At 45.0% G+C, this 24,568-nt stretch overlaps 3 protein-coding genes across 39 annotated transcripts in view; 1 reads left to right on the top strand and 2 right to left on the bottom strand.

The window, feature by feature from the left end:
* cacna1ab (calcium channel, voltage-dependent, P/Q type, alpha 1A subunit, b) overlaps positions 1-11,302 on the top strand; it is a 139,851-nt gene extending 128,549 nt beyond the window's left edge. For 34 of the 37 annotated variants that reach the window (XM_034570857.1, XM_034572207.1, XM_034573067.1 and 31 more), the window contains 3 exons: positions 2,608-2,809; positions 4,319-4,557; positions 6,352-11,302. In XM_034570857.1, the coding sequence (XP_034426748.1) occupies positions 2,608-2,809; positions 4,319-4,557; positions 6,352-7,080 (1,170 nt within the window). In that variant the 3' untranslated portion in view covers positions 7,081-11,302. The remainder of the gene's footprint in view (positions 1-2,607; positions 2,810-4,318; positions 4,558-6,351) is intronic. The other 3 variants (XM_034570943.1, XM_034572384.1, XM_034572893.1) reach the window with 2 other exon arrangements.
* The window catches only part of LOC117754516 (hemicentin-2-like), a 541,775-nt gene that overhangs the window by 288,824 nt on the left and 228,383 nt on the right, over positions 1-24,568 (bottom strand). The window lies entirely within an intron of this gene.
* ier2b (immediate early response 2b) lies at positions 21,396-22,930 on the bottom strand. Its single transcript, XM_034579010.1, has one exon. It carries the CDS (start codon positions 22,773-22,775, stop codon positions 22,254-22,256), a length of 522 nt encoding a protein of 173 aa, XP_034434901.1. The 5' UTR covers positions 22,776-22,930; the 3' UTR covers positions 21,396-22,253.

The raw sequence follows: 24,568 nt of genomic DNA, 5'->3' as shown, positions 1-24,568 counted from the left end.
GTGTGTGTTCGTTCCTCTCCGTGCGTCATGTGTGTGTTTCTTTCTGCTGCATCGCTGCAGACTGGGTCAACAGTATATGACAAAAGCATGAACTGGCCTGATATGCAACTGTTGGCCTGTGCGGGGCACTGGCAGCGTGCCGGCATGTCATTAGTCGTGCATGACGTGGCCGAGCTGTGGATGTGATGGAGAGGAGGTGGTGCGCCTACGGGGGGGGGGGGATTATGCTTTTAGTTGTGATTCAGTGGCCTGGACGGTGGAGTGAAAGTTGTTCAGAGGCAAAGTGCAGCTCTCATACATCGTCATCTTTAACCGTCGTGTCTGTCTCTAGTTAGATGACGCCATTGTTTTTAACTTTTCCTCTTTCTTGTTATGAACAGGGATCAAAATAATTAAAGAAATATCCTGAGCCTGACACATACAGAGGGATAAACAATTAAAGACAAATTTGTAGAAACTATAACGTCACTCAGGAGAGCTCATATCTCCACCAAGGACCAAGAGTCTCCTTATGAAACCACATTTACCTTCACTACATCCAGACTTTTATTTTTCTCATCGAGGTCCATAAATTATTCCCTGAAAAATCTATGAAAATGTTCAAGAAAGAGAAAAAATATATATATCTTGGATCCATCCCCTGTTCCGGATCCACACCAAACTTTGATGGGTTCTTTCCTGACCCAAACTGCATCCTTCCAACAGGTTTTGTGGTAATCCGCCCTGTGGTTTTTGTGTAATCTTGCACATATACAAACAAATATACCAACAAACAAACAGACAGGTAAAAAAAACCAAATACAGCTGCTTTAACCATCGATTACTTTCATGAGGGATTGATCCGCCAGATATTTTCTCAACTTTTAAATCAATATTCTCAAGATTTTTCTGGCTCGTGTCTCGTGCTTCCACCAAGTTTTCGTAGAAATCAGTACACGTTTAGTTTTAGTGCGATGCTTCTTCTTCTTCTTCTTTGAGTTTTAAACAAACAAACAAACGTGACCTCGTTGGTGGAAGTAATCACAACCCAATTATCAGGGAGTTTGTTGTCAACGTAAATGTTTCATTCCAAAACAGACATCCAGAGAATGTGTCACATCATTTTAATGTGTGTGTGTGTGTGTGTGTGTGTGTAGATGTGTGACAACCTGCAGTATACTGTGCTGCCACCTACAGGACATGCATGGCTTGTGTGAAGCTGCTCAGAGAGTGTGCAGACTGCTGGGTGTGTGCAGTGCTGATCCTCTTCAGGACGGGGACTCCTCTTTGTGTTCGTCTTTGTTCAGCCGGCTGCCTGCAGACTGACAATGTGTGCTCGGTCGTCAGGGCGACATGAAGCTTTCAGGAGGGGGGGGGGGGGGGGGGGGGGGGGGGGGTACTCAGAGCGTCCGCAGGGTCAGAAGAGTCTGACCTGAACCCAGAAGGAAAATCACAAAAGACTGGTTCCAGAACGCAGCATGTAGACTTTAACTGGAGAGAGTTACGTGACATGTTTACGTATTCCTTAATGGAAAAGTTCAACCACACACACTGGCACACTTAATGCTTATAAAGCCAAGAATAGAACATCTCTCATCTCTCGGACACTCTCTCCATCACGTCAGGCCTTGGTCCTGAATTGATACTGTAAGATTTTAACATGCAAACCATCCTCGTGTTAAAATCCTACAACTTCCCAACGATTTAGAGGAATAAAATCTGTAGGATGTTCCTGTCGGGTTCTTGCAGAGCTCTTTGACCAGAATCTAAGGTTATGTCAGTTTACCTCATCTGCTCGGCCGCCATGTTTGATTCATGTCACACTCTGTGCTGGGGAACAGATATGGAACCAATGCGAGTCATCTTTGGACAAACGTATATATCTCAATATCTAAATCAATTCAAGTAGAAAGTTGACTGGAAAATTAACAAGATTATAGAGATTTAGTTTCTTTCCGTATCAGCTTTAGCAAGATCCTCTACCGACATCTTCTTTGAGTTGTTAATAAACTTTCAATCTTTCCAACCTGGGTGTGACCTGAATGAAACACGGCTGCCACTTGGAAAACGTCCAGTGGGCTGCTCTGCCGTTGTGCATGTGAGGCATGGTTTCGACAGCCTTCCTTCATGCTTGCTCTGTGTCTCTCTGCCTGTCAGTTCCCTGTTGATCTCCGTCTGTTTCATTACCTCCATGTTTCGGTGGAGAAGCATGTGCTCGTTGATGGGTTAGCGGTCAGGGAACTCAGAAACCATTATAGTGTCTTGTGTCAGATCAGAGCCACACGGGACAACACCCAACCTGAATATGAATTGTCTGAGTGTGGTTAACCACCACCCAGTTTGACCCAAGTCATTTGATAGACGTACATGAGACAGGATCTGGCATTTAAACCACATGCAGCTCTGTAGCTGTGTCAACCGCTCAGTTAAAGTCAGTGAAGTGTGAAGACAACCGATTTCATTAAATCTCACCTCCTTTCTCCTTTCTTTCTCTTTCTCTCCCCCACTACTTTTTATCTCTTTTCTCCTCATCACCTCACTTCCTCTCCTCCCTTTTGTTCTCCCCTATCTGTTCTCCCCCCCCCCGTCTGTATTTCTTTGTCTCCCCTCTCTCCTTCGTCCTCACAGACCATCACCGACACCAGCCCGATGCGGCGCTCCACCTCCAGCCTGGTCCACGGGCGCACGGGCCGGGGTGTGAGGCTGGACGACTACTCCCTGGAGAGGGTGGTGTCCGAGGAGGGGAGGCACGGAGGAGGACGCAAGCACAGGGACAGGAGTCATCGCGCGTCACAGCGCTCGCTGACCAGATACACCGACGCAGACACGGGTGAGGCACTCATCACGGTCATCTGCACATGATTCCCAGAGAAATCAACGAAAATGTTGAAAAACGCTCTTTCCCGCAAATTCCTCCGTCCGCCCCTTGATCCAGATCCTTTCCAAACGTTAACGGGTTCTTCCCTGATCCATGATTATGATGGATTAGCAGCAGCATCGTTTGTAGCAGATTCATTTTAAATATCACCGGGTGGATCCTTCCCGGCCCAACATTACACCAGAGGATGTGGCCCCTGAATTGAGACACAGCAAATAATGTTCTTTAGTACTTACACAAGCATTTGTGATGAGTCGAGTGTTTTATTAACAAGACAAGAGTTTTCCTTTCAGCTGCTTTCAGGGAGAGTTGGTCCTTCTGAAGTTTCTCAGTTCTCACTCTCTGTACGTGTTCCTGTTAAATTCAGTGTGACAGAGCGTAGACTGATAACAAATGATGTTCCTTAAAGAAATTAGAGAAGTTGTTGCATCTGGAAATAATGAAGACACGTGTACCGTAGCCATAATTTTGCATCGATGGTGATGAAACATTGTCGTCATGTCAAGCGTAACACGGCTGCATTATGCAGCGCCGCCTTAGAGCTCTGTGAAGGGTGACTCAGCCGCAGTTGTTGAGGCAATTAAGCAAAATCGCTGCGTTCATCGAGGTGAGAGGCAGCCGGCTCGTCGTCGCAGTCTCTACATTTTATGCAAGTCTTGGCACAAAGACGTCCTTGAAAAGAACATTGTGCGAGCACATAGTTCACTTCATCCCTCATTTGGAGAACAAATTGGATGCTTCAGCTGTAAAACTAATCCAACAAGGCTGCCACAGTTAAACTCTAAATCCCCTTTATAATTGGAGAGCACTCTAATCTGATGGATCCTCTGCTTCCCACCCTCAGTCGTTTTAAATTACTTTTCCTTGTTCCACCTTCAGGTTTTGCTTGGTTTTACCATAAAGTCATTTATTTTTTTTGTCTTTTCAGTTTAATATAACTTCCTATTGATTCTGCTACATGTCAGGATGTACATTGTAGATTCCCATGAGCCGGAGTGAGGCAGAAACAAGAAAACTTGGTCCAATAACTTCCAACAATGTGCGTTAGGTACCCAAGAAACATGAGACCGATTGGCCAGATGGTGGCGCTGTAATTAAGAACTAAAAATCAAGTTTTAATTATCTGTTTGGTTCGCACCATAAGTCTGATTGACTTGAAATTTGAGTCAAGCTCAATGTGCTCCACACAAAAGTTCTATTGGACCTGAAAAATCCAACATGATGGATTTTTTTGCCCACGAAGACAGTAGAACTTTCTTCATTGTGATGTTTGACAGCCTCACGGTACTGAGATACACATTTCTCTCTTTCATTCAAAATTTCTTTTGATTTGAATCTTTCATCCAAAACAGCAACTTTCAGGAAATTTTCTTTTCTGTGTTCCTTTCCTCACGCTATATCTTGACAACGTAACGAATCCATTTGTATGTACAAACGTAAACTGAGACATCTCCTTGTTAGGGCTCGGCACAGACCTCAGCACCACCACTCAATCGGGTGACCTGCCACCCAAGGAGCGTGAACGGGACCGCGGCCGCACCAAGGACCGCCGTCACCATCATCACCACCACCACCACCACAGCTCTATGGACAAGGAGCGCTACAGCCACGACCGTCCCGACTACCCTCCCAGGCATCCGCACGACCACCACTGGTCCCGGTCGCCCAGCGAGGGGCCTGACGGGCGAGGTCACAGACAGGTGGGCTCCAAAGACACCAAGATTAATGCCAAGGGTCGTAAAATAGAGGCGACAGTTTCCACAAACTGTCCCATATAGTTTTCCTCTTTAATTTCCATATTTATGCCTGTGTTACCCAACACAGGTTGGATAAAACCTCTTGTAGTTTTAATAAATGTTCCATTCTGTCATTATGGATATTTAAGTACTGACGATACTACTTTACTAGTTGTACTATACTTATCATCAAAAACAATAGTGCTTATGTCATCATCAGTTGAGCACAGAGGAATATCATTTTAAAAAAGACTGTTTTTTCTAGCACACCCAGGGGAAGGTTGGTTTTATGCTGCTTTCAGACATGACTGAGCTCCGGACATTTTGCTGAAATTATCCAGAGGGGCTGTGGGAACGCAAAAGTCCGAATCAGTAGATTTTCCTGCAAGCCCCCGAGTAACAACTCCGGAAGCATGCCGCGAGTGAGCCTATGTGAAAAGACTGACTTAACAAAGAGAATACAAATATCTCAGGATGAAAAAGAGGGGCCATTTATGTAGAAGACACCAAAGAGGATGTCCATATGGAGCTTTATGTGACAGTGTGATGTCCTGCGTCCTGCTGCTCCACACAGGCGCCACCCCTCTCCTGAACAGACAATCGATTGTCTGGAGTTCATGTCTGAAATCGGCTTCGGTAGTTTAATAAAACAACCAAGGAGAAGGTTTCCAGGGAGACGTGTTAAAGTCCCCAACCAGCAAGAGCAGTCAAAACAACATGAGTGCAACAGAAAACTGGAGAACAGACGAGAGACCAGAAGTAACATCTCAATCAACACACATCATTTTTAAATAGTCCACACAAAAGGTTCACACAGGGAAACAGATCATAAAACACTGACTTATTGATATCAATCTCTCTTTTTTCTGTTATGCTTTTTTCTTTGTCACTGTTTCTCTCTCTGTCCATTTTTCTTCAATGTGGGCTTCTTGGTGTCAATTTTTTGCCTCATCACTGTTTTTAAATGATTTTCAATGGTGCTTATCTCTTCTCTATCTATCTGTCTCTCTATCTATCTATCTCTCTCTCTATCTATCTATCTATCTGTCTGTCTATCTATCTATCTATCCATCTCTCTCTCTATCTATCTATCTCTATCTATCTATCTATCTATCTATCTGTCTATCTATCTATCTATCTATCTATCTCTCTCTCTCTCTCTCTATCTATCTATCTATCTATCCATCTATCTATCTGTCTCTCTATCTATCTATCTATCCATCTCTCTCTCTATCTATCTATCTATCTATCTATCTATCTATCTATCTATCTATCTATCTATCTATCTATCTGTCTCTCTATCTATCTATCTATCTATCTATCTATCTATCTATCTATCTATCTATCTATCTATCTATCTATCTATCTATCTATCTATCTATCTATCTATCTATCTATCTATCTATCTATCTATCTATCTATCTATCTATCTATCTATCTGTCTCTCTTTCTATCTATCTATCTATCTATCTCTCTCTCTCTCTCTCTGTCTATCTATCTGTCTCTCTATCTATCTATCTATCTATCTATCTATCTATCTATCTATCTATCTATCTATCTTTCTATCTATCTATCTATCTATCTATCTATCTATCTATCTATCTATCTATCTATCTATCTGTCTCTCTATCTATCTATCTATCTATCTATCTATCTATCTATCTATCTATCTATCTATCTGTTCACCACCTCTCTGCTCTATTCTGGTCTCTGTTGTTGTGGTGCGTTTTGATTTTCCTTGTTTACATTTTGCTGTAGGGCAGTAGTTCGGTGAGCGGCAGCCCGGTCCCCTCCACCTCGGGGACCAGCACTCCACGGAGAGGTCGTCGCCAGCTGCCCCAGACCCCTGCTGTCCCCCGTCCACATGTCACCTACTCCCCCGCTGTCCGCAAGCCCAGCTACGGGCCCCCAGGGCCGGGCCGTCTGCGCTCACCCTCGCCCAGACACTTCTCCCCACCAGATCACGACAGAGGCTACCACCACCGACCCCCGTCACGCCAGGGCTCTCCCCATCACGGGGGTTCGTCATCGCATCACGGCTCGCCACGCTCCCCAAGGAACCAGTCCCCTCGCTCGCCCCTCCATGGCTCACCTAGGTCCCCTCACCGAGGCCGCTGGAGTGGGCCTCCGCCTGGGGACAGCCTGGAGGGAGACGGGCCCTTCTATGAGCATGATTATGAGTATGAGCGGCACCATGAGCCCCCTGCCTATGAGCAAAGCCTCTCCCATGGCAACCCACATCCACATGGGGGAAATCCTCACCCACACCCACGCTCACCAAGGACTGCCCGCCATGGGCCCCCTCCGGCCCCTCACCCGCACCCACGGAGGGTCCCCAATGGCTACCGTTCATCCTCACCTTCCCCACATCGACGGGGACCACCCGGGGCACCCCCCCACCCGCACCACCGCCCCCCCCATGCCAGAGGGCCCCGCAAGGGCCTGCATGAACCTTACAGTGAGACGGACGAAGATGACTGGTGCTAGCGACGACAGGGAGCGAGGGATACGGGCAGGAGAGGAGAAGAGTAGCAGCAGCCTCCGGTGCTCTGGCCTTGGATATGTAGACTTTATTAAAGCAGTGGTGGTGGAAACGTTGAGGGGGGTTGGACGCCCCCCAAACCCTCTACCCCCACCCCTTGGACTCTGAATGAGAAGGGGGGCGGAGGGGAGGGGGGTGATGGTGCTGCTGTAGCCTTTTACACATTTTGTGTAAGACTCAAATCAGCGACAGAGCAGCACACGAATATAACCAGAAAGACACAGCCAAGATAACTAGGGCAAGGCCCAGGCACAGTTTACCTCTGCCTCTCTGTCTCAGAACTACACTTCCCAGAATTCTCCTGCTTGACCAGCAAGGCCAGGCTGCAGGAGAAAGAGAAGGCGTGGGAACAGAAAACAAGGGAGGAGCATGTCGCTGTAAAACCGGCCGTTGATCATTGCTGTTTACGAGGCCTAAAAGCACTTCTCCCAGACTGACGCGTGATTGGTTAGTTTCATCAGACGTGTGCTATCTGTCGCCGGCCAGTTTGCTGATGTAAAAGCCTGAAAACGAGTTGGAACGCAGCTCCACAGATACGTTTAAAGAAAAATACACAAAAAGCCAGGACCCCCCCAACCCTTACATGCCAAGCTATGCCTCCAGAAAATCAAACTTGAACAATGAAGAACAAAATGAATCTTTACATGACAAACAATGAAAAGAAAAAAGGGAGAACAACCACTTTATCTTTAACCTTTTTCCTTTCCAAGGGACAGAACCAGGAAGCTCCGCCTATACTGCAAAAACCAGCCAATCACAGCGCTGGCTGATATTTGATGAGTTTTATCATCTCTGTTTACTGTTAAAGACTCACCTAATGCTGACAGAACTGATGTGGCATCACTTCCTGTCCGGCGGCGGTGGTAGTGGAGGGGGGCGGGACACGGCGTGGGCTCACTTCCTGTTTGAGTCCGCTACGGGGGGGGGGCCAACTCAGTTAACTAGAGAAGGGAGTCGGACACTCGGTAAAGCCCCCTCCTCCTCCTCCTCCTCCTCCTCCTCCTCGGTTACTCATCTCAGCGCACGGCGAAAAGGGTGACCTGACAGGAAATGACATCACACGGTTGACTGGGGCGGAGGAGAGGAAAGGAGGGATGGGGAAAAAGACTAATTTCTTCTGTATTTCTTCTATCGATTACTTCTCCTTCTTGTTCTTCTTCGGACATTGGAGCTTGGTTCTTCTGTTGCATTCGCTCAGCCTCCTTTGGTCTTTTTCCGAGTCCAAAATTTTATGGAAACCTGCATGATTGATTAAATACATACTAGAGAGGAAGTCTAACTGGTGTGGGTGGGACCTGGGGGCTTTATAGGAAACTTTGCTTCTTTAGGTTTACAAAAGAAGTTCTCTTCTTTCAATCTCTCTCTCTCTCTCATCTTAGGCGTAATTTTCGGTTCCGTTTTGCCCGAAACAGGCTTTGACAGTTGGCTAATTTCTTTGTCTGCCGATACGGTTCAAAGGCTACATCTCTGCAACCTTTTAAACGACGGGAAACGCTGCAGGATCACGTTAAAGTTTCCTGTTGCTCCTGAGAAACAAGAGGGAGAAAGAGTGGAGAGAGGCGGACTTCTACCACACTTGATTTATTATTGTTAATGATGATAGTCTTATGAATAATGATATCAATGTCAATGCAAAATGACGATGACAATGATGATGATGATTGACTGATTGATAGAACTGTAGATTTGTTGTCATGTTACTTGGAGTTCAAGTTGGCTATGCTACGTCCATCTTGTTTACATCCTTTATGTTTTTATTCCCCTGTTTAATAACGTTTACCGGGTTCCTGATGCCTTCACGGAACATTTCGGGGCAATGGCGGCTTGGGGAGCATCTCACTTTGCAGCGTTGCGTGTTGTAACGCAACTCTCTCTGCAGAACAGTGGAGGGGGAGACCAGGGGAGTTTCTCTGTACCTGACCTGCAATGATTGGTGGGGTCAGTACTCTTGTCAAGGCAACCCAAAGATCAAGAATCCATGTTCAGAGCCAGGGGTATTTCAGTTTGTTGACAATGAAGAAACCTCTGCTCTTTCCACTGCAGAGGATTGCGTTTAGTTTTAGTGAGGTTAGAGTTTTACCAAGGTTGAATTCTTCCGCTTGCTGCCAAAAAACTACAAATCTCCATCTTTGTTTGGTTCTGTAGTTTCGAACAAAATCGGTTGCCAGCAGTGACAGCACAGTATTGGTGGAACAGTGTTGGTGTGAGTATTAGGTGGTGGTGTTTTTATTTTTGCCACCAGGGTGCCGTTAACAGCACACATTTTCCACCCTGCCTTCCCCCTCTACAGGACAGCCTCCAGGCCACATCCTCGTTTCTAGACCTTCTCTTATATCTTATCTAGGTGAGATATACAGACACAAGTCTCGTCCTGGTCAGGACACGTAGGATGTAGCCTGGGAAATGCCATATCTGTCCGTTTGTAGGTCCGTCCCTCTGTCTGCCTGACTGTGCCAATGCTGACCCCCCCCTCCAGCCCCTACTCTCAGGTCTGGATAACCAGAGAACAGTCACCAAATCACCAATCCAATCATGTGAGGTTGTAGCAAAGCTGACACCTCCTCTGCCAAAACCCACTTCAGTATTCACCAACCTCTCTTTCCTCATTTACCTTTTTCTTTTTCTGTCCATTTACTTTAACTTTCGTTCTTTTCGTTCTTGCCAGAGAGTGACACTGAGGACACTCGAGGCTTCACAGGACAGAAACACTCGGAACTGATGGTTTCATCCTTGTTTTTATGAGGGACAACAATTATTTATTGACTATTCAATAACTCTAGGACAAGATGATAAAATAGAGATGATATAGATGATAACCTACAGATGAATCTAGATATTATACCGTAGATGTAGTTATAGATAACAGACAGAGAATAAATAGAGTTTCAGATATTTATTTATTTTGCACACCGTTCATGCTCATGGCACGGTCTACGATTTAGCTACTCTTTTAACCTCGCGCTGTTGTCTTCGCAGTCGGAGAAGCAGTTAACGAACCCCAGTTCACAAGTTTTGACTCTATGCAGACCTCATATAATCCTCATCGTATATTTTGGAGGAGAAACTGCGACGCTGTGGTACTGTAATACGGATTAATGAAACTGGAGCGCGCGGATCTGAGAAAATGTGAAGATGGACACCACTTTTGCACACGTCACTCGACATCACACCCACAATGACCCCCTTGTCTTTCATGGGCCTCTGTCGCTGTCTTTTTCCCCCTCGTCTTCCGGCTGTATTCCTTTTCCCTCCCCCCATCTTTCTTCCTCTCCCGAAATGTGTTGCCTCCACGCCAACTAGTCGAGCAAAGCGTAGTGATAATGGGGATAGGGGATCTGTTTTTGCTGATTGTCTATATGTCAAGGTGTCGAGGGGCACAAACCTGAACCCCCTCTGCTCTTACCTTCCTTCTAGGGAGGTTACGGCAGGTTGGGAAGCTTCCCCAAAACCCCCCTACAGAGCCACAGTGCCTTCTGTATCAGAGTCACATTCGTCACCCCCCCAAGCTCCTCACCCAAAGTCACTCCCGTCCGCCACCTCCTCACCCTCTGTAGTAGATGAGATCAACCACACTACGCCTTAAAAGTCGAGTCCCCGCGGCTCCCGTGCTAGCATAGAAATTGGGAGAGCGGTGAATTGAGACTGGGCCATGGTGAGGAATAAGCCAAGAGTCTAAACTTGACAAAGGGAAATCAGGACTTTGGACTTAGTCGCTGAAAATTTGTTAAAAACACTCAAAGACTTTTGCAAAGTTTGCCAGTAAATCAAAAGAGCCTCGCGTTTTTTTGACTTTAAAAGACTCAACTGGTCATTGTTACCCTCTTGGCTTCACCTCCCTGTCAGGCGTGGCACAAGGGCGCCATTTTGTGTCCATCCCAGAGATGTCCTAGGTCCAGTTTCAGGCGGTGTAGTGAGAGGTTTACAGAGGTGCAAAGCGGTTCGCTTACTTCTCAGGTCCCTCTAGAGTTAGGTAGCTAGATAGTTAGACAATGTGGGGAAGAGTCGGCTACGAAACCAGCAGGCCTCGGATTGAGTTATTGTATGGTTTTACCTGGCATTGCGTCAGACATGTTGACCCCACCCCCTCTCTCTCCTTTCACTAACCCACATCAACAGCCTGCACCAACACTCCACACCAAGCGTGTTGACGGACAGGCCGGAAAAAAACCACCTCCATTTTTGGCTCCACGACACCACTCGCTTGTCCAGAATTGTAACAGCGGATCCAAAATGGCCGACACACAACACTGCCCTTGTGTGAAAGCATGTTGTGTGCGCACTTTCCCAGAAGAAATCCCATTCTTTGGAAAACAAAGTGAACATTTGATCTTTTTTGTTGTTATTGTTGTTGTTTTGCTTCTATTTCTTTTCTTTTTCTGTGAACGGGATCGTGGGGGGAGGGGTTGCAAGGTTTTTTTTTGCGCAGTCACCGCTTCTCTTCCACATTCGCTTTCTGTGTCGTCACCTCCAGCTTCCGTCACCCATCGGCCCCTTGATTCATCATTTGTTCCCATTGATTCTTCGTCCCGGGACGAAGGAAGAACTAACAACCGCACCCACCCATCCACTCAGTCGGATGTGAAATTGTGTCAGTGGGTCAGTCGTGAGGCGCCGTGTCGACAGAAACACGAATAAGGGCTCTCTTTAAAAAATACAAACTTACCAGTGGGTTTTAATGTACAGTAGTGCTGCCAAAAGTTGTGCTTATGTAGCTGAAGCCACGCCGTGGTCTCCCCTTTGTACAGCACTAGATGTGTGCATGCGTGTGTGTGTAGGGGGGTCAAGAGTGAGGCGGGGAGGGAGGGGGCGGGGTCAAAAGGTGATGAGAGAGAGATTTTAATGATGTGAAGCTGTGTGGGGGGGGGCAGTTATGGGGGGTTTGGGGGGGGGGAGCAGAGGTCGTAGTGATGTTAACACACAATTTCACAATGGCACTGGACCACATTTCCGGGCTCATCTTCATGCTCTGAAGCCATGTTATCACCCTCGCCACAGGGGGGGGGGGCGGGGCTACTGCGACAGGGAGACATTTACTGTGTGTGTGTGTTGGTCTGACAGTGTGTAAGAGTGTGTGTGTGTTGTTGTGACAGTGTGTAAGAGTGTGTGTGCAGTTATTTTGAAAAGCGTTTTGAGCCACAACTGAACTTTCTCATTATAAGTTGATCTGGTAATTTATTTATTTATTTTAATAGTCACACAGCCGATAGAAAATTGGCTGTTGAGCTGATTTATCTGGAAAGAACGTGAAAAATCCTCACTAAAACTTAATGAGCTCTTCCCTTCTTGTACTGAGGGAATCAGAAATGTGCACTATACATATTTTCAAAGATAATATTAGATAAATTTAACTATAAGAATTAATTCTAAGCAATGTTTCTAAGCATCTTCTTCACAAGTTAAGATATAAAAAGGAAATTGGAATTTGAGAATCAACAACCAGAGATGTTTTATTTGATTATTGACTCTAATCAATTTATTTCACTGTATTTTTGATTTGTTTATTAAATGACTAATTGTGTGTGTGTGTGTGTGTGTGTGTGTGTGTGTGTGTGTGTGTGTGCGTGTCCTGACACCATCAGCTACAGTAGGTTACCCTCAGTGCCTTACACTGTACAGGACACAGTGATTTCTCCATCTGAGCAGTGTCACAGCACGCACGCAAACTTTTAACGTCCTCGCCGCCATCCTCTTTGTCTCACCCAATCTCTCCCTCTCTCCCATGCCACGTGTCGTATGTTTCGGTTCTGTAATTCCTGTGTATATAATCCATAAAGTTTCTGAAAAACTGTCTCATCTCACTGTTTTTCATTCTTCTCTCTCCTCAGCATCTTCAAACACAGAGTTGTCTCCTCATTCTGGTTCCTCCACCACATTGTATGTAATTCCACTCATTAACACAGGGTGGCGGGATTGAGCTTCATCACTCATTATGAAAAGTGTGTGTGTGTGTGTGTGTGTGTGTGTGTGTGTGTGTGTGTGTGTGTGTGTGTGTGTGTGTGTGTGTGTGTGTGTGTGTGTGTGTGTGTGTGTGTGCAGGTTGAACGAGTTCGTGTTCTTCAGTGTGTGGGAGTGTTTTGTCTGTGAGCGTCTGTGGAGCCCAGCAGGTTTTAGGACTGAATCTATCATTTCTAGTCATTTTATTTCTGTGGACACATGTACTTGAAGCTGCATTCATCTTGTTTGGCCACTAGGGGGACAAATAACTAAAAAAACAAGGTCAAAAAACGATGTATTGTAACTTCAAAAAGTCGTAATAGCTAAATTTGTCATTTCTCTGCAATCTCTCAACACAGCGCCACCTTGATGTTAACATTCACAACGGAGTCGATTATTAATTTATGTGCACAACTTTAGAAAACTCCTGAAACGTGCCAGGCTCCATACGTGTGTGTGTGTGTGTGTGTGTGTGTGTGTGTGTGTGTGTGTGTGTGTGTGTGTGTGCGTGTGTGTGTGTGTGTGTGTGTGTGATTTACAGTAAACCTGATTTCTCAAAGAGACGTAGGTGAATGGTCTCCAGCTGTCGCTATAGCAACCCTCAAGGCCCCTCTCTCCTGTTTCCGTCCATCTCTCTCCCTCCGCATTTCTCTCTCCATTCGTTTTCCATCCCCATCGACCCAGTGGAGACTCGTTGCTTCCAGAAGATTTCTCCTGAGCGTGGAGCTCTGGCCTCTTAACGCCACAGCTCGGAGGATCTCTGTGGGGCCACAACACAATACAAGTCTCTTGATTAGTTCGAGAATATCTGGGGTCTTATAGGAGAGTTGTTATTTAGCTTTTGTACTCAGTTGCTTCAAGTTGGCATAAAACAAACCTTTAACTCTTTAATTTAATTGACATGTTTTGATTGACGTAAAGTTTAAAGTGTCATTTTAAAATTCTGGAAACTTAAGCCAAAGATTGCGAAAATCACTTGTTTGTATCCGATGCCAATAACGATGGTAAGGAGCAAAAAATTCCGATTTTATATATTAAAAATAAATTGGCGACGAATCCCTAAGATCTTATTATAACTAAGAAATGCATCTGAGGTTTGATGTTTTACAGTTTAACCATAAACTGTTAAAGATGCATTGTGGGAAAACTCTCCGAAGCAACTTCCATCCATCCATCTCATCACCGTGCAAACCATCCTCCACTCGACCCAGTAGAGACCGAACCAGTGCCACAGTAGAAAACCATACAGGATTCACTCAGCAAGTTGGGGGAAAAAAGAGAAAAAATAAATAACCATACATGGCAATTTAAGATAAAAGAGAAGTATTTAATTACAGATTTGCATGTGCAATGTGCATGCCACTATGTGGGGTTACAAGTCAACTTCAGGAATTAAAAAAATGAATATAAAGAAAAAAGTATATATATGTAAAAATATATATAGATAGATGTTTTTAAGAGCAATGTGTTTCTTTTTTCTTCTATTTTTAAAAACAAAAAATGTAAAAAAACCTGACCCAAAAAAAATATCAAAGACAAAATGAAAAAAAAAAAAATGCTGACAAAAAATGGAAATGACTTTGGTGATGAAATCAAAGAATGTTTGTTTGTTATATTTGCCAGTTATTTCACGGGGGATAAACCGTGGGGGGGGATCAAGGATAGATTACACTTTAACTAACATTACAAAAAAAAAAAAGAAAAAAGATTTTAAAAAGTGGGAGAAGGAACACGAAACTTTTCCTTGATGAAAAACAATCCCTTTGACAGTAAAGAGCTGCCTGAACCTGAATCTGGTGATGTTATTCCCGTTTGTTCCGGCTATGAAATCCCTTCTTTCTCTCGCCCTCTCTCTTTCTCTGACCACCTCTGTCTCCCCCTCTGTTTCTTTCTCTATCTATCTCTGCTGTTTCTACCAGTGCATTTTGTAATTTCAAACAGAACTCTTCCTAAAGAACCTGAATAAACCAGAGAGAATGCATTCTACCCATCGTCCCGTCTCATTTATTGATGCCCCGCCCTGTCGCACACACTCGAGTAGTCAGATTACATTTTCACAGGTGCGACATTTTCTACTTGGGGAAAAAGGTTCATCGTTTTGGAAAATACACTCGTTTGTTTACTTTCCAGGGAATCGAATCACCGACTCTCTCATGTGTGTCCGTTAAATACAGTCTCCACTGGTTGCCTGGCAACCTTTCTTTAAGATGTACAAAAAGTCAACAGGTCATTTTAACAAAACGCAGCAGGTACAGACACAAATAAACTGATCATGAGTATTGGTTTTTTTTATCATTTTATATGATGAATGGAAAGATAGATTGATGGGTGGATGGAGAGGGAGAGAGAGAGAGAGAGAGAATATTACAAACAGATTTGTTTTAGTTTCCAGTAAAAATAAGTATGAACATAGTCAACAGTTACATCACTTCTGAGAAATACTTGATAAAGTTTGGCTCATCATGTGTCTTTGTTCCATTGTTCCTCTCATTTAAAGACATTTCATGTCTACTGATTTCCCCCCGAGGGCTGATTTCTCTAATCAGACCCACGTCCTCAACACAATAAATGCAGGACTTTGTTTTTTAAATCAGCGTAAAGATGAAAGGTTAAACTGAACCTTCATCTTCCTCCGACACAGGATCTGCCTGAGTGAAGAAGAACAGAGAAGCAGTGGTGACCTTAGAAAACACACCAGGCGGTTTCTTCTTCTGTTTCCCAGTTTGAGATGTGTAGAAATCAAACGCCCCCGTACAGAGTGTCCTCAGACTGTCTCCCTCCTCCTCCTCCTCCTCCTCCTCCTCCTCCTCCTCCTCTCGGTCTACGTCTGGCACTACGTCACTGATGTGGGCTGTGATACACACACACACACACACACACACACACACACACACACACACACACACACACACACACACACATACACACACACATACACACAACCTTTTGCTGTGTCCTACACTCCCTCCTCCCTGTGTACTCACGTTTTATTGACATCCCTCCTCCTTCCTTCTTTCTTGCTTTGAACGACGGCTGCTCTTCCTGCAGTCCCCCCCCCCCCCCCCCCCCCCCCCCCCCCCCCCCCCCCCCCCCCCCCCCCCCCCCCCCCCCCCCCCCCCCCCCCCCCCCCCCCCCCCCCCCCTTCACATCTTTCCTCCCTTCTCCACACACACACACACTGGAGCATTCAAATGACACCTAATACACACAAACAATTGTCCTCTAATTAGATTTTTTTTAAAGATACCATTATCTGTGGACTTCTGCCTCCCCTACCACACACAGGACACACACCACACACACACACACACACACACACACACAATCATACAAGGCCAGATGTATTGTCGAGCGCTGTCCTCCTGCAGTTGAGTCTTAAAATAGCCTCCTCCTACAGATTCCGTCGCCCGCCAGCATCAACGCATCACTTCCTGTCTCTGCCAGCTCTGCTGCTGCTGCCAGACACACACACACACACACAGACACACAGACACACACAGACACACACACAGACACACACACACACTCACACAGTCGTGTATCCATGACTTCAAAGGACATTACATTCACTTCCTGTAGAATAATCCAAACCGTCTTCAGCTTTAAATGTTATGATGTTATGAGGACTTGCGTTTTGTCCCCATGAGAAAGTCCCAATAATGTGACTGTGTAAACCTGGTTTAGGTCCCCACAGCATGAGTAACACCTGGACCACACACACACACACACACACACACACACACACACACACACACACACACACACACACACACACACACACACACACACACACACACACACACACACACACACAAACACGTAGGAGTTCTTACTCACTCACACTCACACTTAGTCAGTGCTCGGCTGTAATGAAACGTTTCAGTCTGTCACACAGTTGCTACTGTGGGAAGCATGAGGTCATGTGTTCACAGCCTCTTGACATGTGATCATCAAATGATCACATGCACACACACATGCACACACACACACACACACAATAACACTTGACTTCCTCATTCGATTGCAGAAAAACATGAGCCACTTTCTAGTCACATTTTTACAGAGCATGACTTCCTGTTCTCACACACACACGGTTTGATCAGTTGTTGGAGGCTGAAACCAGAAAATATAACACCAGTAACAAAATAAAAATATCCATAAAATATTTATTGTGTCATAGAGAATTTGAATCCTTTAATTAACGGGAAAGAATAATAAAATAATCACATTAAAAGTCGGTAAAAAAGGGGACGTCTGAACTTGTTTGGTAGAAAACTGCCGATTTTTTCATTTTGAGTCTTAGTCCAGATTCATATGATTCATATCTCTCTCCTCTTATTACGTTTCGTAATGCTTGATGGTTGTGAGCAGGATGATGCAAAAACTACTCAATAGATTTAACAGACATTTTGTGGAGGGGTGGGGCCTGAACCAAGGAGGAAACTATAGCATTTTGGAGCAGATACAGATAAACGGGCGGATCCAGGAGTTTTCATCCACTGTCTTTAACATCGGGAGATGAGGTTTTCTGTTTGTAGCCTCCTAGTTAAATATCCAGAGAATGTCCGAGTGAGTCCATGTGAGAGTGTTTCTAACACGTGACGGACGTGAAACTGGAGGAAGACACATATCTCAGGATGAAGAAGAGGAGCCGTACACGTAGAAGACGAAGACGTCAACTTGGAAAGACGAGGAGGTTCCAGAGCGAAATGATTATTCCATTAATGTATTAAGATTTCGGTTGATGAGGTTTCAGTTAAATATTAGTACAATTCAGGAGAGTCCTGCTTTTTCGAACAAGTGCAAATCTGTAATTTATTCAGTTGAACAACACAGCCACAGCTATGAATTCTCAAACATATGTTTAGGTTACATTAAAACACGATGCGCACTGTGACGTTAAGGATCAGAGACCTTGGCGCCCACGCACATCTGGCTCCATCACCACGATTGGCCCGGCAGTTTATCAGCCTCCATCAGTGGAGGGACCAGCCGGTCGATGTGTGGTGCATGCATCCTGTGTGAAGACATTTCCTGTGCAGATCTTTTTTTAGCTCCTGGCTGTTACTGAGCTGTTGGAGCTGCACGTCACTGCGACTGTCTGGCCTCTGCACTCTGCATCTTAATGAAGCTGCCACATATACGAGGCTGCTGGTCCATCGCTGAAAACATCTCTGCTGCAGCAACAGCCCTTATTATATATATTAAATATCAGAAATACTTTATCCCCACTGCGTGTATCGTAGAAATGAATAAAATAAAAGATAAATAATCAATCAATCAATTTTATTTGAATAGCCCCTATTCACAAATCACAATTTGTCTCATAGGGGGAAATAACAATAAGTGAATATTAGAATCAACTGGTTTGTGTCTGAGCTTCATTGTTGTGAATGAGTCACTCAGTTGCAGTGAATTCTTTCATTAACACGAACATGTTCATAAAATATTCAGGTTTTTGAGCTTATTCTGAAATAAGAAATATTCCCACTAAGCTGTTTGAATAGAAGATGAAAACTCCCTTTAAATGCAGCTGTGCCATTTTGTGTCTTTGCACCAAAACAAGATTCTTCCAACATTCAACCGTGCGAACAAAGCAGCTCCGTCGTTCATTCCCTCAGCGACCTTAGTGCCAAGGTCATCATGGTGGAAACATCCGAACAGCTGAAAGCAGAGACCACGGCCAGTGGCCAGAGGCCGGTTGTCCGTCCGTCCTGTTCTTGTGAACGCAATACAACAAAGGGGAATTTCAAATCTCGTCCAAGGTCAAGGTCACTTTTTTGCCTTGTGAACGCAATATCTCCTGAGCGCCTGGAGGGAATCCTTTCACATTTGGAAACAACATTCATTTAGATTTGAGGATTAACTGCTTAGACTTGGTTCCTGGAGGTCAAAGGTCAAGGCACAAGATGGTGGCACCAGGATATTTTGACTTATAATTTAGCAAAGTGTGTTTAGTTTGTTGCTGATGTGCCGCATTAACTCCCTTTAAAAAACGTGTTGGCAGCACTGATTTCAGCAGATGCTCAAGGACGCGTTGTATCATTTGAGTGGCTGTGAGGAACATTGTGTGTCTCTGCTGTTGTATCTGTGTGTGAGGAACTTTCAGATTAAACAGCTCAGCTCTCAGTCTCTCGTCCACGTCATCCGTCCGAATCACGCGGAGCCTTGATGGGGCACAACGGAGGCTCACAGAAAACACAACAGGGAGCGGTTTAAACAGAACTTCGGTTTTTTACGCCTCTGACGGAAGTGGAGAGACACTGGGACTTAATCAGAGATTTCTGATGTTCAGAAATCACTTTCCCGTCTATGCAACTGTTCAGAAATGTGGCAAATGTAGATTCAAATTAATATTGACAACATGAAACTCTAAGTTGACTCATATTGACTCTGGCTGTGTCCGAAGTCACGCACTTCTGCTCACTGGGGAAACTATGGGGGGGTATTGAGTGACCATACCTCATTGAAATCTACTCATCCATTCATTTACCTATTAATATTTAATTGTTATACTCTAATTTGCAAACATAAGTGGAATTGTGTTCATTAGTGAACTGATCATCCTCGTTTTACTAAATAATAAACACAATTACAGCCTGAAATCCTCTTTGGCTGAATAATTATTGATCAAAGAGCTTAAAGATGGATTTCCACGTGAATTTTAAAATGTCGTGCGTAAACACACACACACTGAATGACCCAGATCTGGAAGCTGTTTTTCATGTTAATCCAGTGATGCAGTAGATCAGGGTCAGTATATGATAAAACTCTGATCTGAAGGTTTATGTGTACATGCGTAAGCTGCACGGGTATTAACACTCGCGGTGCCATAATGCAGCCGCTCAGCCGCTGGCACACCAAAACATCAGTGGACACGCAAAAAGAAAATGGAGAAAACAAAAATGATTTTTCTCGCACAAATTTGTTTACTTTATACAACTTTTGTCATTTGTCATTCAAAGCAGATTAACAGAAATATAACATTAGAATACATTTCACTAGTCCATCATGTGAACTTGAAAATAACATATATAACATGACCTTTGACCAAATATACACTAAACAGTAGTTTGATGGTTCACAAACTTATAATAGACATCACAGCCCTGCATCCTTGGGCTTCTTTTAGCTCTCGCCAACAGGTGAAGTGTAAGTGCTCCGTCTGCTTCTCTTTTTATTGGTGTGTGACGTTAAGCAGGTCGTAAGGTTCCAGCCTGATGCACCAGAGTTACATGAGTCGTGTCGCGGACGCAGTCTACACCGCACACGCAGACCGCTGGGACCGCGAAGGCCTGAAAGGACCCGACCGGGTCTACAGAGGATTTCTGCGATCGCCGTCCACCACCTCGTCCCACCCTTCTGGCCGTTTGCTGCGGGCCCCGTCACCTCTTTGAAAAACAGTTCGTCACTGGACCCTGGGATAGGTTGGACTGGGAAGGATCCACCTTCGTTTCTCTGGGATGAAAGGACACATTGGTCGTCCACATTTTGAAAGGGGACAGTCCAGTCTTCAAATGCAGCCTCGGAAGGATGCGGCCCCTTTATTGGGACACAGCTAACACGCAGTTATATAAGGCATAAAAACGACCTAGTGTTGCTTTCAGGAAGCTAAAGAAACGTCATCATCAGACCTTTAAAGGGTAAAGAATCATCATCACTCCTCAGTTCTTCATCATCATTGTGCTCTCCAGTCTCAGTCTTCCTCCTCCTGACTCTCATGCTGCTTTGACATGTGGATCGTGGACATAAACAAAAAGGATGGTGACGAAAACCCGAGCAACTAGAACAACCAGATCACCACCATCGGTTTCAGGGCGTAGCTGCGGCTTCCAGTCATGTGGCAGGAAGTGCAAAGATGATGATGATGAAGACGAAGGCCTCAGGCTGTATAAACACTACCTGTTGCTCTCTGCATTATTCAGTGTTTGGCCCCAGCTGCTGCTGTGACGTTGCATAACTTGTTTATTATCGCTCCTCTGAATCAGGTCATGTGGGGAAGGAGGGATATGATTCAGATTTCTGTCGTAATCCACAGGAAATTGTACAACGCTGGAAGCTGTGTGAGTTTGTTTGTTTATTCCAGCGTGTGTGTGCGTGTGTGTGTGTGTGTTTGTCTTTCTGTTAGCATGAGATTAGCGGCAGCAAGCCAGACTGGCGCTGGGTAGTACCAACCTCCTCCCTCTAATAAAGGATTGACCCTGTGAACTGTGGCCCAATATAGACCAATAGCCCCTTTAATTAGGAAATAACTGTGTGTGTGTGTGCGTGTGTGTGTGTGTGTGTGTGTGTGTAACTCAGCAACAAAGAGCTCAGGACGCCTCAGTTCCATTTCAACATTTTATTACAAATATTTACAACATGAATTCGATCAAACGAATAAAAAGAGCAGCTTGAAATTTGAGGTAATGTTTTTCTTTCACGTCAGTCGAGAACAGGAACATTTCAGTGACTTGAAAACACAAAGTTTAGATTAATGCTCCCAACACCACGTTTTTCCTTCTCCAAAGCACCAAGTGAACACAGTTTGTAGGACAGTGCAAAGCAGTAGTATTGATTTATTAAAGTCCACAGCAGCAGCAGCTGGATGTGTGTGTGTGTGTGTGTGTGTGTGTGTGTGTGTGTGTGTGTGTGTGTGTGTGTGTGTGTCTCCACTGCTCTTCCTCTCTGTGTCAGAGTCTGATTTCCTCGTACAAAGGCAGGAAACTCCCTGAAGTCCTGCTCGTGTGTGTCTGTGTGTCTGTGGTCAAACGTTCACCGCCTCACTTCTTCTCTGTCTGACTCACTGATTCTCTGCTGAATCACACATTCACACACTTTGAGTCAGCAGCAGTCACTTGTTTGGACTCATCTCAGTGAAGGTGAATCACTGGGGGGAAAAAAGTAACTGAACCAGTTCCCCTTCGGTTTTTCCCTCAAACTTTCCGGCCTCTCCGGTTCCCTTCCTCGGCCTGAGTCTCTGTCGCGCCTCGTTCTCGGCGTGTTGATCTCCGCTGGGGGCTTTTACGTGCCCGACAGGCTCACGCAGATCCGCCGCAGAGGTCGCGCCACGGCCCCGGTAACCACTCGTGTCCCGGGACGGCCGATGTAGGTCAGCACCTCGGTGCGCAGAGGGATCAGATCGCCCTAAACGATCAACTCCTCTCCTAAGTCTCATTGGAGGCTATTTTCTCCCTCCGTATGTTCAGAAGGCAGGTATAACCCGATTTAGAGACAAAGCGGTCAGGGACTCCACGGCCCCCGCGCGACAGCTGCTCAGCATGGCCGCGTATCTCTCCTCCCCGGGCTCCAGCCTCGCCCTCTTGCTGGGAAGGAAGTCAGGCGCCGCCGACACCTTCCCCCGGCGTTTCCTGGACTGCCTCGTCGGACTCTGGTTCTCTTTGTCCTCCGTGGATTCACCATCGAATTCTTTCTCCGCGCAGTCCGGCTCCTCCGCCGTTGGCTCAGCTGGGGTCTGCTCGGACGCCTCGATTTGATCCCACGAGCAGGAGCCGGTTTCCATCGCCTCCGCGTCTGCCAGCTGCGCCTCGCTCTCCCGGGAGGAGTGATAGATGTCCCGGGCGGACCTCATGACCAGGGAGAGCAGGAGGCTCCGGTGGAGTCTCAGTCCGCCTCTCTGGCTCCGGGACGCGTACAGCTTGCTTATCGACACCGCCAGGATCCGTCTGGCTTCGGCGTTCACCTCCATTGCTGCTGTGGCACTCATTGTTTTTACGCGTAATTACGCACGGTCGTTATTTGGCACTTTGACCGAAAGGCTCGAAAAACCGACTTTTTCTTTTTCTGTCCAGAGTCAGACTTCGGTTTGAGTCTCAGCTGTTCACCCGGTGATGAGCTCAGAGAATTGAGAGCGTGTGAGCAGCAGGGTGGCGTTTTATTTCCTCGTTGACGTAACGTGGACTTCATTCCTCAGTGACAAACAGGCGCCGCCCACACCTGCTAGCTACACGCACACACACACACACACACACACACACACACACACACACACACACACACACACACACACACACACCATCTGTTCCGTGAACCGTTTTTTCTCACGGTCGTACTCTTTTATTATTTAAATGTCTGTGCGTAAAAATCTAATGTAGTGGGTTAACCTCAGTTCCTCTTCCTCATGTTCATCTTTTATTATCTTTGTGCATTACGGTAAATATCCTCATTTACAAAGAACGTGGACCAACCAGTAAATCAAGATTAGATCAACAACACAGAAAAACAAAAGCGTTTTATTCAATTGTTATATATCATTATACATATATTTAAGTGTAATAATAAAATAAGTCGCCTGTAACATCCCTGCATATCTTAGAGTTTATGTTAATTTTATGTTGAGATTATATATTTACGTTTCTGTAATAATTGAGATTTTCTGATAATAATTCTCATCAAAACAAGGGTTTTATAACCTTATTTTAATTTGTCTTTGAATATCTATAAATCCTATAACTTATAACTATATTTGTGGTCCATATGAGATTTTATTTTATGAAATATTCCACACGCTAATGTGAGATTGTTTGGACCTTTACATCTGGAGGAGTTGGACAGATGTTTGAGGAGACGATTCACTGGAGGGACTTTAAAGAGTCTGATTGAAAACCTGAGGGAACAAAGAAGAAGAGATGAGTTGAGACTGTGTCAGTTTTTAAATTCTGAGAAAAACTCAGTTCGAGGAAATTACGATGGAGACGGAAACGTGTCTCACACATACACACACACACACCCACACACACACCTACACACACACACACATATACACACACACACACATACACATACACACAAACACATACTGCTATACGTCACTCACTCGCACTTGCAGCCTCCATATATGGTCCATCCGGTAGTAAAGCCCCATGGGTACGCGCACAGTGGAAACGCCATGACGCGAACGCGCAACCGCAGCCTCCCTCCTCCCTCCTCCCTCCTCCTCCCTCCTCTCTCTCTCTCTCTCTCTCTCTCTCTCTCTCTCTCTCTCTCTCTCTCTCTCTCTCTCACTCTCTCTCTTTCTCTCTCGGTGATGACGTCACCACGCCTCCATATATGGACCTGTCACCGGTGTGAACGAGGTCACCATCAGATACCGTGATGACGCAATATGACAACTTTGGACCAACAGCAGAGGAAAGTGGAGAATCCTGCAGCCAGGTTATGTTTCAGTCATAAAATATTGATTATGAAACATATTTTAAATACTAAACAATTAGTCCTGCATGACTGTGATAGTTGAACTGCTCATATTGCACATTGATATATGATCTATTTATCTTCTTTAGGATACTTTTATAATAATAGTTCATATTATTGCACATTTATATTCTATGTATCTTGTATAGGCTACTTTTTTGATAACATTTCATAGTATTGCAAATTCATTTATATTCTATTGTGTATATATTGTACATTTTTATTATATTTCACGTTCATTTGTATTCTATTTATATCATATTACATAATATTTCATGATATTCAATATTTGGATTGTGCAATGGT

Source organism: Hippoglossus hippoglossus, chromosome 1, assembly GCF_009819705.1.
Source record: "Hippoglossus hippoglossus isolate fHipHip1 chromosome 1, fHipHip1.pri, whole genome shotgun sequence".
Classification (NCBI taxonomy): domain Eukaryota; kingdom Metazoa; phylum Chordata; class Actinopteri; order Pleuronectiformes; family Pleuronectidae; genus Hippoglossus; species Hippoglossus hippoglossus.
Note: the sequence above shows the minus strand (reverse complement) of the source record. Positions and strands in the feature narration are given on the sequence as shown.

What these genes read in the sequence shown, in the direction of transcription:
- ier2b (XM_034579010.1), bottom strand. Translation starts at nt 22,775, where the DNA reads ATGAGTGCCACAGCAGCAATGGAGGTGAACGCCGAAGCCAGACGGATC.